This window comes from Leptonychotes weddellii, chromosome 3 (genome assembly GCF_054177405.1).
Source record: "Leptonychotes weddellii isolate Sample4059 chromosome 3, ASM5417740v2, whole genome shotgun sequence".
Lineage (NCBI taxonomy): Eukaryota > Metazoa > Chordata > Mammalia > Carnivora > Phocidae > Leptonychotes > Leptonychotes weddellii.
In genome coordinates, this window is record NC_138371.1 from 74856575 (window position 1) to 74869721 (window position 13147).

Consider the following 13147-nt stretch of genomic DNA (forward strand, 5'->3'; position numbering starts at 1 on the left):
TTTCTTTACCAATTTTATTTAGTAGTGCTACCATCCTACTTTAATCTTCAAACTGCTCTTCTATCCTATATTCTACATATATATACATTTGGGACATCCACCAATATCTGCATCTCTCTTAGTTTTAATTACTTTTCCTCTGATTTAACTCCCTCAAATGAGATTGTTTTACTTCTTCAAGCAATTATAAACATCTTCTCATCACATAAACCTCTTCCCCAGATTTAGTCAAAATTCCTTCATCTCCACTTGCCTTCCATCCATGGTCAAGTTTACTGGCGAATGCTCTCTGTGTTCCTGGATCCTATTTTGTGCCTTTTCTTTATTAAGATGAAAATCCCTCTCAACCACTGCCAAGACATTTTTCCCCCTATTATTAGGATCTATGTCCTCCAGCAAGCCTTTCCTAAATCATGAAAAATCTGAACTCTTCAAAATTACAATCTAATTTTCTTTAGCACCTTTGTGTATACTTAATTTATCCACAGAATCCAGAAGAGAGAAGAGCTCAGCCAGGGCAGGTCCATGTTCTTTTAGGACCAGTTTTCCCTGTATTCTGTACCTAAGTACACATTCTCTATTATAGATTAAATAATGAGCACATTTTTCAGTACACGTATTTTTCACTGCACAGGTTTACTTTGCAGCTTCCATCTCAGAGAACTGGGTAGAGAGAATAAGGGATTGCTGAACTAGGCCACTATTTCTTAGGAGTTTAGAACCCATCAGTTGATCACTGAATTAATTAATGGATCACAATAAAAAATTCTTTTAGTGAAACAGCATATAAAAATAAAAGTCTTACACACAGTAAGAGTTCACAAAACTTCTATTTCTGATATATATACATATTTATGTATATGGGAACTGAGTTATGATGCAATGTGTATTTCTTACTATGGGTTACGATCAAAAACGCTGAAAGCCACAGAACTTAAAGATCTCTAAAATGCCTTCTAAACCTGTGTGATTCAGGTTATATTAAAAGATTTAATCTAAGGATCAGAAACACAGCATTTAAAAAAAAATGAACAGAACTTAAGGATACACTAAACTCTAACCTTAAGATTATAAAATCAAAAAGCTTTTAGAGGAGGAAAAAAGTTCAGAAATAATCTAATCCAAGTTTATTGCTTTAATACATAAAAGAAAAACCCACAGTCCAGAAATGAAAAAAATTCGCTTCATTCATTCACTAAACAATTCCTCAGCCCCTATTGTGTGCCAGGTTCTATGACTGGGTCTGTAGATGAAGAGAAGATGTCTTCTAAGAGCTCATAGTCTAACATGTACACAGGTAAATAAACATTTGCAGTAATTACTAGAATCAAGGTCATTTAGAAGAATAGAAAGCAACTAACTCAATCTGGGTTGGGTGGCAGAAAAACTGTTTCTAAAAAGGTGATACTTCTCAGTCTTAAAAATAAGGAGTGAGCCACGTAAAGGAGGAAGAACTAACCTATACAAAGGTACCATACTGATATACAATAAAGGACAACACATTAAAAAAACTGCAAGTCAGGTTTGTATAGCTGGAATATAGGACTCACACTAAGGAGAAGCCCAGCAGAATACCTAGTATTTATGTGATATTTAATCTTCAAAGCACTCTCTGAGGTAGTCACTATTAATATCCCCATTTTATAGATGATAACACTGAAGCACAAAAGGTGAAGTGATTTGCCCAAGGTTAAACCATGAAGCCAGGATGTAAACCAGGGAAGTCTAACTCCAGAGCCCATCTTCTTAGCCACTATACCAAGAGGTTAGAGAACACCAGCAGGAACCAAATGATAAAGCACCATTCTAAGGACATGCCTTTCTAAGACTTTAGATTTTATGCTCTAAAGGTGACTCACAGTGAAATGTTTAAAGCAGAAGTGACATGTTTAGATTTATTTTTTAATGAGGTCAATCTGGAAGTCATAATGTGGACAGACTGGAAGAGGAAGTAGTGTCAGGGACCTAGTCTTAACTAGAAAAGTACTATAATAATTCAGGTAAGAAAAATGATAGATGAGCTGGACAGTGGCAGTGATGACACCAGAACCAAAGTCTACTGACCACTGTGATCACATTCTTGTCCAGTATCTGTAAGAACCTCCAAATTTTTTCCTTTAAGTCCCCCATTCTAACAGTTTTTAAAAATCCAACCTCAGAAACAATGCATTCCCTTTAGACCCTTCGTTAAACAAAATGTGACTACTAGATGCATTTGGGTATATGAAAGTGACTAACAGAAATCCAGTTGGAGGACAGAAAGTCAATTGCTATCTATTTTCTTACCTTCTTGACTTCTCCTTCTTCTTTCTCTATACATTATTCCTGGAACTTTCATGTTCAGTAGTCAATTTGAAATCAGTGTTCTGCCTAGACGTGACTATTAGAACCTAACAAAATTAAATCTACCACAGAGGAAGTCTGATATGGTCCCAGCTGTGTGGCAATAAATATATTCCCTGGTCTGGTCAAATTTTGGCTTAAACAGAGATGATGAATGAATAATAACAAAAGATAGACTTTTTGAAAACAGCAAAGAGTTCAAGAAAACTAGAATATTAAAAAGGGAGTAAGAGTGGGGTGCCTGGGTGGCTCAGTGGGTTAAGTGATAGACTCTTGATTTCGGCTCAGGTCATGAGATGGAGCCCAGTGTTGGGCGCCACATAAGATTCTCTCTCTCCCCTTCCTCTGCCCCGCCCCGCATCAAAAAAAAGTTGGGGGGGGGTAGTATAAGAGCAATCTACAGTTGAAGCCATTTGATTCCAAAAGAATAACGCTACTCCCAAGTGTATGTGTGGTATTCCAGAAACCAACAAATGAAAGAACAATGGAAAAGACTATCTGGTCAATTCTCAAACGTTCTAAATTGAATCTGTTTTCATTTAAACCATGTGTGAGCCCTCTTGAGCTACCTCTGATGCTAAGCAACAAGTGGGTTCCACAAGCAAGCTACAATACAGGGAAGTACAGAAGGAAAAAAGAATAAACAAAGAAGGCATAAAGTGGAAAGGGAAACATAATTAAAGGCAATGGAAGAAATTATAAGTTATAGAATATGGAATAAAAAGTGAAAGAGTACTAGTGACTCTAGTATCATTCACTGCTAACCTTACCTAACTTACTATCTAAGAGGAACCATGCAGGTCATGCAGGTTAAGTGGCAACATAAGAGAGCATGAAAAGACAAATATAACCACAGATTTTTGAGACACCGAAGATGAGAAATAAGAGTACACTACTTACAAAAGTAAAAGAGCAACAAAATAGTTTTAGAATCTAAAGAACTTTAGAGATTATTAAAATCTCATTTGGTTTAGTTATGCTTTATTTCTCATGAAACAGTAGAACCCAAAAGGTGAAGATGTCAGTAGTACCAGAGATGTGTATGTATGGAGAGGTGTGTTACAAAGACAGTATGAGGCTGATTTGCATACTTTCTGTGGGAGTGATTTCAGAATTTTTCCTTTCAATGGTGTAATGCTACTTACACTTTTTCACTTTAATTCTTATCCTGGCTGAGTTCACTTCCTTAAAACCAGAGTTCAAAACAAGGTAAGCACTTATTAATTATGGTCAAATTTTAACCTTAAAAAGGACAAGGGTCTGTGAGAGATCACAGAATATTAATTAGTATAGCCTAAACGAGTCTAATGATAACCAAAAACCAGCCAATGATTCTCCAGAAAATTATGTAATTAGGAAATCACTTTAAAACTTTCTTCAAATTAAAAATTATCTAAAAGAAAAGAAAAAGAAATAATATCCTTTAAAAAAAACCTGATTTTATACTTTGAAACCTTTCAGGGACATGTAAGAGTGCACATAGTTCTTCCACATGAAACTTAGAAAACTTTCCTGCACCACGTTAATCTGTCTCTCCCTCTTTCTCTCTCTCACACACACAACCCTGCTGCCACCACACAGTCCAGACAATGATTTTAATAAGGATAAAAGGAAATATCCTTAAAGATGATTATCACAGCAAAGAGACTACTAGATCAAAAGCAAATATAATTAAACCTGATACTTTGACCAATTATTCATCCTATTCAGGAATATACAGTCTTCATGGGCTCTCCATCATAGCAAAGCAATGGGTTTGGAGAGTTTATTCATAACTCAGCAAAACATTTTTATTAAAGTACATTAAGATGAAATAACGTGTACACCTACAGTCTGTTTTTCTAATATAATCATTCGAATTTTAAAAGATAATGAAAAGATGAAAGCTCTCAATACAAAGTCACCTGAAGATCAATAGCATATCCTTGTAAAATTTGGATGACTGACTGTGGGAGTGGGAAGCAGGGCCTTTTTACTAATATACTAAAACTTTTAAAAATGAAGAGTTTAAAATAAGGCCTCTCAACCTCAACACTACTGACCTTTTGAGCCAGATAACTCTTTACTGTGTAAGGCTGTCCTGTGCAGTACGGGATGATTAGCAGCAGCCATACCGTCCTCCAGAGTTGTGAAAACCAAAAATGTTCCCTGGGGGAGAGGTGCAGGGCACGGAGCAAAAGACTTTTTTCTTATAAATAGAAAAAAATTCAACAAGAATTGGTGGGGGAGAAGTTTGATGTTCCAATATATTGTATTTGAATTTGCTCACGGACTACATTTAAGAAATTCCTGGGGGAGAGGTGCAGGGGCAGGGAGCAAAAGACTTTTTTCTTATAAACAGAAAAAAATTCAACAAGAATTGGTGGGGGAGAAGTCTGATGTTCCAATATATTGTATTTGAATTTGCTCCGGACTACATTTAAGAAATTCTGCCTGTAGAAAACAAAGCATTTAATAACTATCACTTATTAGCCAAAGTTCAACCGAGTCCCAGAAGATTCACTGCACTGCCAATTCTCCCTCCAACCGCACATATACTCACTCACAGAAACATACACAGGAGCACATGAACACGCGCACGCACACACACACACACACTATTGCCTAGCTGAAGTAAAGGAAATGCACATAATTACTTTATTTCCATTTCTTATTTCATCAAATATATGGACCAAACTGCCCCAGTTCCCACAGAAATCCAAACAAATTCTCAACTTATTCAGTGCAACTCAAATACCACAATAGCTGCATCATTCTAGGTAGGATAAACCTAAGTACTAGAGCAAGTATCAAACTCACAGTTTAACAAATGGTGAAGAAAGATACAAATTAGCCACAATGCTTTAAAAACAAACAAAAATAATCTAAGAAATACATTTGTGTTTTGAAACAAAATTTGAGGAAGGATAAGAAGAATGAAAAAATTCAAATACAAAAGAAATCTGTAGGCATTTGAGGATGAGGGCAAAACTCAAAAATGTTTCCCCTGGAATTACATTAAGAAATTACATACTTGGCCATATCCTACAGGAATAGTCTGCAAAAAGAGTCTCCAGTATACATACCATGGATGGAAACTGAAAAATCAAAGTCTGCAAAATACTAAAGAAAACAGTAAACATCCATCCTAAAAACCTGAAATACAACAGCTCTTTACTACCATTTTTCATTCGCTTAAAAAAAAAGAAATCAAATATCCAGGAACAAAAACTGACAACTTGAGAAATTTTTAAATTCTCATAAAAATAGCCATTCTCATGCTTCCAGCATGCCAGATTACATATTACATAGAAAAATCAATTAGGAAAAGAAATATAATAATCTTTTAGAGTGCATTTGATTCATAACAAAAGCCTTTTAAAAAATCAGATATTTTAAGTACTAAAAATCTTCATACATAAATATGGATTAGTCTTTAAGATGATTTCAATTATCTTCAATAGAATTATATTTTAGTTCAACTAGGATTTGAAAAAAAACTATGCAACAATATTTATTATCAGTTTTATGTAATTCTGTGTGCTACATATGTATATGCTCTATAGCAAGAAAATTACTGTATTTCAAAATTTTAGCCATTAATCTCCCGGCCCACGGAAAATAATCCTACAAAAAACTAATGCTCGATTCTCTTTACTTCTAAACCAAGCAGAGGAAGCTGTAAGATCTGTAGCGACAGCCTGCTTTTCCAGAAGTAATACCAGACTGCTCAAGAATAACCTCCTTCACCAATTAGTGTGACTCAGGTGGGTCTGGGAGGGAATAATGTCCACAATTCCTTGGTCAGTAGCCATGATGCCCCTCCTCCTCAAGGGCAGGAGATCAGAGAAAGGGATATGAAAAAGAGGAGTTCACCAACCAGAACATACAGGAACACAGGAGAGAGAGTACTACCGGAAAAATAAAAACTACACAGTTAAGTCATGTCACAAAAGCAAGAGATTTAATGTTATCAAGGTATTCATTCATTTCACAGACACCATTGTTTATCTTCCTCCCCAAACCGTGCACAAAAAGAACTGTCAGCATGCCTTAAGCATGTTCCTTCTTCCATTTAAACAGACATGATTCTTTGGTTAATCTCTGGCAATGATCGCCATTTCACAACACATTTAGCCCACCCGGAACTGATCAATACCACCACAGACATAAGACTAGACTTTATCCATTTATTAACCACAAGGAAATGTACCATTCAGCAAAATTCTATACATTACAAAAGATTCTATTAAAAGAGGGGGTTGGGAGGATGGACACACACACACACACACACACACACACCACAGAGGTACACAAAGAAAAGACTAACACCCTCTAATTTCCCTGTAGCAAACAAGATAAAGACACGGCCATGAAACCTGTCAATTCGTTCCCCCCCCCATAATTCTCTCTCACAACCTAGTAATTGAATATTTAATTTTATGATAAACAGATCCATTGCGACTTTAAAATTGTTTCATCTATCATACTAACTCTCCTGTTACGTACATTTGCACACCTTTGAGCTAGGTTGTATTCATTTACAGAATTTCAAATACAAAAGACTAGACAGTTTTCCAACCACTGGTTGCAAGCATAGAACGTTCTCCCAAAAATCAAAATTTTCAATATAAAAGGACCAAATTATTCTTCCAACGTTGGGCCAAAACCTATTTTATGACTATAATGTATCTGACAGTATGAACAATCTCAAATGGCTGCTCTAAACCAAAAACAATGCTTCAATACAACGCGTTTAAAATAAGTATTCCGTAGGTAAGCAAAATCTATGCCAGAAAAGAGCACATAAATGGTGGTTGAAAGCCAGCACATTACAAACACACAGCGGCATACCTCTTCTGCACTGGGTTATTGTTAATACTCCAACAACAACAACTACAACTATTTTTAACACTGCTGGACAGTAAAGTTGAAGAAAACGTAAGGGGAGACCCAGATGAAATTGCTGATATGATGCATTGTTTCTCACGGTCAAAATTAAGTAATAACTGGCTAGGTCTCTGTCGTGATAGTCACTGGTGAAGCACTAATTAAAAGACGATTAAAATAAAACACCCTTATTTTGGAGAATGCTACACTAAATGACATTTTGGAAAACGCCTTTCGGGTCTCAAACCTTTGTACAGATTGTCACTTGTGGTATTTGTGGCTTAACTGCAACCCGACCAGCGCTGTCATCCAATGTTACGGCCACAAACCATGACTTTCTCCCTTCCACAACCGAGCAGTCACTCTTATCAGTTCGCCAACCTAACTCAAAACGAGAAAAATTCATGGAGATTTCCAGATCACAATCAGACCTGGGGGGTCGCAGCCGAGGGGCTCCGGGTCGGGGAAAACGTCCCCCGGCTCCACTGGAGCTCGCCGACCCAACAACCGCGGCCGCCAGCAGCAGCGGCGGCTGCAGCAGCGGCAAGCAGCAGCCCCGCCGCGCCGCTCTCCATGCACCTACCTGAAGAACAAGAGATAAGAAAGACGGCAAACGCCAACTTTGCAGCAGCTCCCATTTTCCCGAGGCGCCGGGGAATCCGTAGGAAGTTCTCGCTAGATATCCAGTTCCCTGGGTCTTCCTCGGAGACAAACCTCCTGGTGTAAAATCAACCGTCATAAAACATATTCGGAAGCCCCGACCAAAAAAACGTTCACGGGGTTAAGAAAAAGAAAAAAAAGGGGGGGGGGGGCGGAAAGAGAGCACAACAATAAAAAAAAAAAAAAAAAGGCACCACGGGGGAAAAACCGCCACACACACGCACAACACACAAAACCAAACAACGAAAAGCCAACAACAACAAAAGCGGGTTTAAATCACTGTCAAAATCACTGTCAGCTCCGCTCGCCTCTCGGGTCTCTCGGAACAAAACGCCAGGCTGAGGCGACGAGGAGGCGGCGGCGGTGGCGTCCGCTGCCGCCCGGACAGTCCGGGAACCGAGCTGGGTCCGACGTCCGGACCGACCTTCAACCCGGACACCCAAAGTCCACGGGCCAGTGGCGGCTGAGCTCGGGGCCGTGCCGGCCGAGGCAGCTGTGGCGCAGGGAAGGAGCAGCGGGCGGCGGCGGCGGCAGCGGTGCAAGCGGCGGCCAAGTTCTGGTCCAGGCTCTGGCTCCGGCTCCGGGCTCCGGGCTCGGCCGCGTTTTCGGTCCCCTGGCCTCCGCCGGCCCCGCCCCCCAGACTTCCGGTTCCGGCCCGAAGCTGGAAGCCAGGCACCGCGGAGAAAGGCTCCGCCGCGGCGGCCGCGGCGGCGGCGGCGGTGGTGGTGGCGGCGGCGGCGGCGGCGGCGGCAGCGGCAGCGGCGGCCGGGCGCAGCGCGCGTGCCGGGCCGGGAGCGCGAGGAGCTTGCCGGGGAAGTGAGGCGGGAGCGGGGGAGGGGTGAGTGCGAGGGCGGGGCCGGCTGGAGGGCGAGGAGGCGGGGCGGACAGAGGCTCGTTACTGCGAGGCCTCGGCGTCCGGCCTGCTTGGCCTGCTGGGCTGTGGGGTGGAGTGGGTGGGTGACTAGATGCGGTCGGGGACGTGGAGCGCTTGGTTTTCTAATCGCGCCCCACTGGCCTCTCTGGAACGTACACCCGCCAGATCAGTGGGAACCCAAGAGGGACAGGAGCCTGAGGCGGGGCGGGTGGCCGGTGACTCCGAGGGGCGTCTGCGGCGCCCTGTCTTTCCTCTGGGGGGACGCCTCGTCCGCACGGAGACTCCGGGCGCCGGGAAGCCGGGGGTGTGAGCCGGTCCGCCGCTCCCACGGAGCTGCCCTAGCGACCTCGGTGCGCGCGAGCTGGTGTCTGTGCCCCCAGTCTAAGCTCCGCGTCCCACCCCTGTAGCTACAGCTTAAGGGTTTTGTCTTTCGACTAAAAGAGAAAAGAAGGGAAAAAACTCGCGGAGGATGGGCTGTCAACCCGGTCAGGAGGATGTCCATGGCAATTATCACGGTGTGCAATTTGAGTCCATTGCTACCATCCCTTTTATACACAAAGCATTGTGTTGAGAACTGTTCTGCACGTAATAGATTCGCAAACATTACGTGCCAAAGAGATTTCATGGTCAGACAAGCGTTTATTTTTTCAAATTTTAGTTTTTGGGGGGCTTATTTTTACCCCTTAATCCAAGTTGATTGTTTACAAGATGCTGTGCGGCACGGAATGGGATCCCAAATGTAAAAATAGGACCCCTACCTCAAGGAACTCACAGTATTTGCTGTACTTGAAGTTGGCTACAGAATACAAACTAAAGACAGTATTAAAGGTACTAGCTTTCTCATTTACCACACTTTAGCGAGCTCCGTGAAGGTAGGGATCCTATGTGTTCTCCATTTTATGCCAGCACTCAAAGTGTCTAGCATGTGATAGGTGGTTACTAAATAATTGTATAGATGACTAGGGGATTACTGCCTTTTTCTTAGATACAATAATTCTTGCATGTACTCTACAAATATTTTAATTTTATTAATAAAAAATAATAAAGCAACTGTACCGTATGGCTAACTCATGTTTTACTGGTGGTTTACTGAATCCCACATTTTTCCCACAAAGCCAAGCCTTCTCCCTTGTATTTATAGTGTTTTATTTTTCTCTTCCTCTAAATTACTCTATATTTCTGTCTATTAAGTTCATCCTGTAATTATCTGCCCATTTCTACAACTTGTCAAGGTTTAGTAATTACTATGACTCTTTAAACTCTCTCCAAGATTTCCAGTTCTCAAGTTGTGGTGCTTAGAATTTGACTGCTATTGTGCAACAGTTAAGAAAAGTCCCAAGTTGGTCTTCAAGGTGTCTAAATGATCTCATATTATGTAATTCTCTGGACTTTATGAGCTGGTTAGAGGAATAGATATAAACCCTCTTTCCATTCTCTACTTGCACTAGAAGTTGCCACTAATGTTTCTGGAATGGAAGAGTGTATTTAGTTCATTCAGGAATTTGATGTCAATTATACCCTGGATCAGGCCTCACTGTTGTCTTTTCTCTGCATCACTTCCATATTTCTTGAATTGTGAAACCAGAGCAAGTGGAATAACTGGAATAACCAGTAGTAGGACTAAAACTTGAAAATGTGTTCCTTATTTACCACCAAAATTTGCCAGTAAAAGAATGTAAGAGAAGAAGGAAATCATTTTTCTGTAGTATGAAAAGGGAGCAACAAGTTGAAGTCCTCACTATTCTTATAAAGGGTTTAACCCCATGGGAGAAGTTATTAATATCCAGTAACAGTAGTTACCTATTTTGTTCCTAAAATCCCCCATCCTCTGTATATTTTTAAAAATTCAAAAATAATTTAACCTCATAAGACATGAGAGTATGTGACTAATTCCCACTGGAATTCCAAAGCTTAAAAAGAAGACAGAGGTAGCTGCAGGTAACCCTACTGCCCCTCTTTCTTTACTAGAATCACTTTCTCTTAATCTACAAATCCAACATCTCTCTAACAGCGCAAGCTGTACAAGCTGAGTTTAGGAAGGAAGGAGAAGAAAGGGAAAGGAAATGTGAAAGGAACTCTGGTCTGCCAGAGCATTAGACAATTATGTGTCAAACATCTTTAGCTAACATCACTCAATCCCCATACCTGAAACCCAGTCTTATAGCCACTCAAATGCTAGAATTTCAGGTCCAGAGTTCTGACAAGAAATTCAATTGAACTGCAAGTCTTTCCCAGCTGGAAGAATCTTGAGAGGCCAATTTAATCTAGAAATTCAAGTGTGTGTTGGCTAGATGAGGAGACCGAGGTAAACAAGTGTTATAGACTGCTTCCAAAATAAAGGATGATTTATTTTGCTAGGAACTTGTATGGCTCAAAAAGGTATAGATTAAATCTTCAGCTCTGAAATACGGCTGGAATTGAATTAGGCCAGATTTGAACTTGCCTTTGAGATTGGATGGTATGGCATATATTGTGAAGAAATTCACTGTAAGGTATTCATCTGCCTTTGGACATACCAACAGCCACATATAAGCATAGACATGCCAAATCTCTCTTCCTTCATCTTCAGAAAGATGACTAAATTCCTTTGGAGTATGAAGGATGTTGGATTTCCCTTAGATGAAGGATTTAAAAGTATTTCTGTTGCTTTCTATACACTATAAAAGTATACATTTGTATAAGTATATAAAAGTATACTATAAAGGTACTATAAAAGTCTACTCCTATGTTCAAATTTCAAATAACATTTCCTGAAGTGGCATAAGTAATGAATTTCTCATATACCAATGCTGTAAGGCATAATACATGGGGAAAAACTTGGTAACGTGGTAAGTCAAAGGAAGGCAAATAATAGCATATCTCTCATGAACATTCTCCTCTCCCTAAATGCTCAAGGTGGGAATTAAATTCCCTATATCCTAGCTTTTGCTACTGTTATTCCTCCCTTTTTACTTAGGTCTAGTCATAGCATCACACTATGCCAGTGGTGGAGTGGGAGGGGAGACAGGTAATGAGAAGAATAAGGATGTGGGAATGGATGAGGGACAAAACATTAAGGCAGAATATTTTAGGGCAGGAAAATGAGAAGAGTTAGGAGAAACTAATTGTGGTAGAAATAATGTGCCTATCACTTTGATAAAAAGGCTGTATTAATCCAAATTAGTAATAGAAATAACAACCAATTGTTTCCTGTGGAACATCCCAAGGGTAATATTTGACTTTTCTCCCACTCTCACCTCCTTCAAACTCCAGTCAAGGTTTCTGAGGAAGGTATTTTCCCACCCTGAAATTTATATTCATGACCACAGAGACTTAGTTTTCTGTTTAATTTCTACAATATTAGAACTTTAATTTCTAATAATTTTCTATTTTACTTCTAAATTCTTCAACTGTTTTATAAATTTTATAACTTATTTCTTAGCTTTGTTTTATTTTTAATACTTTTCAACTCTTCTTTCTATAACAGAGGATAGACAGCTTTGAGATACAGTGCATAAATCAATCCCAATGACCTCAGTTGGTGTAAAACAACACTACTCAAAAGTGCAGTTCTCAAACCAACGTTGGTCTCAAACTTTGTTAATGATCTTTAATGAGATTAGCATAGACATTGACAACTGATTAAAAAGTTCTATAGAGGGGCACCTGGGTGGCTCAGCTGGTTAAGTGGCTGACTCTTGATTTTGGCTCAGGTCAGGATCTCAGGGTCATGATCTCAGGGTCAGGAGGTAGAGCCCAGGATCGGACTCCACACTGGGCATGGAGCCTGCTTAAGATTCTCTCTCTTTGTCTCCACTTCCCCTCTCTCCCTTCCTCTCTTAAAAAAAAAAAAATATTGTAGAAACTTAACAGAATAATGTTAAAGTTAATAAAAACAATTGGGCTTGGGGCACCTGGGTGGCTCAGTCGTTAAGCGTCTGCCTTCAGCTCAGGTCATGATCCCAGGGTCCTGGGATCGAGCCCCACATCAGGCTCCCTACTCTGCAGGAAGCCTACTTCTCACTCTCCCACTCCCCCTGCTTGTGTTCCCTCTCTCGCTGTCTCTCTCTCTCTGTCAAATAAAATCTTAAAAAAAAAAAACAATTGGGCTTATATTTTGTTTTTGTTTTTATTTCATGTTTTTGATAATTCAGTTTTATTGCATTTTATAAAAGTCTCATAGATTGGGAATTCACCATAGATAACTTGAGAGGCACTGGAGTAGAAAATGGACTATATACCTAAGACTCTCCCTCAAAAATAGTGCTTTCCAGATATGTTAAGAAAAAAAAAGAAGAAGAAGAAGGTAGCGGGAGGGGAGGAATGAAGCGGGGGAAATCGGAGGGGTGGACGAACCATGAGAAAAGATGGACTCTGAAAAACAAACTGAGGGTTCTAGAGGGGAGGGGGGTGGGAGGATGG

The 13147-nt window shown here is 40.2% G+C and overlaps 1 protein-coding gene across 1 annotated transcript in view; it reads right to left on the minus strand.

Annotated features, from left to right (window-relative positions):
• The window catches only part of ACVR2A (activin A receptor type 2A), an 83142-nt gene extending 74608 nt beyond the window's left edge, over window positions 1–8534 (minus strand). Inside the window, exon 1 of the mRNA XM_006727673.3 lies at window positions 7796–8534. Coding sequence (XP_006727736.1) covers window positions 7796–7850 — 55 coding nt within the window. The 5' untranslated portion in view covers window positions 7851–8534. The remainder of the gene's footprint in view (window positions 1–7795) is intronic.
• Between the last annotated feature and the right edge of the window lie 4613 nt (window positions 8535–13147).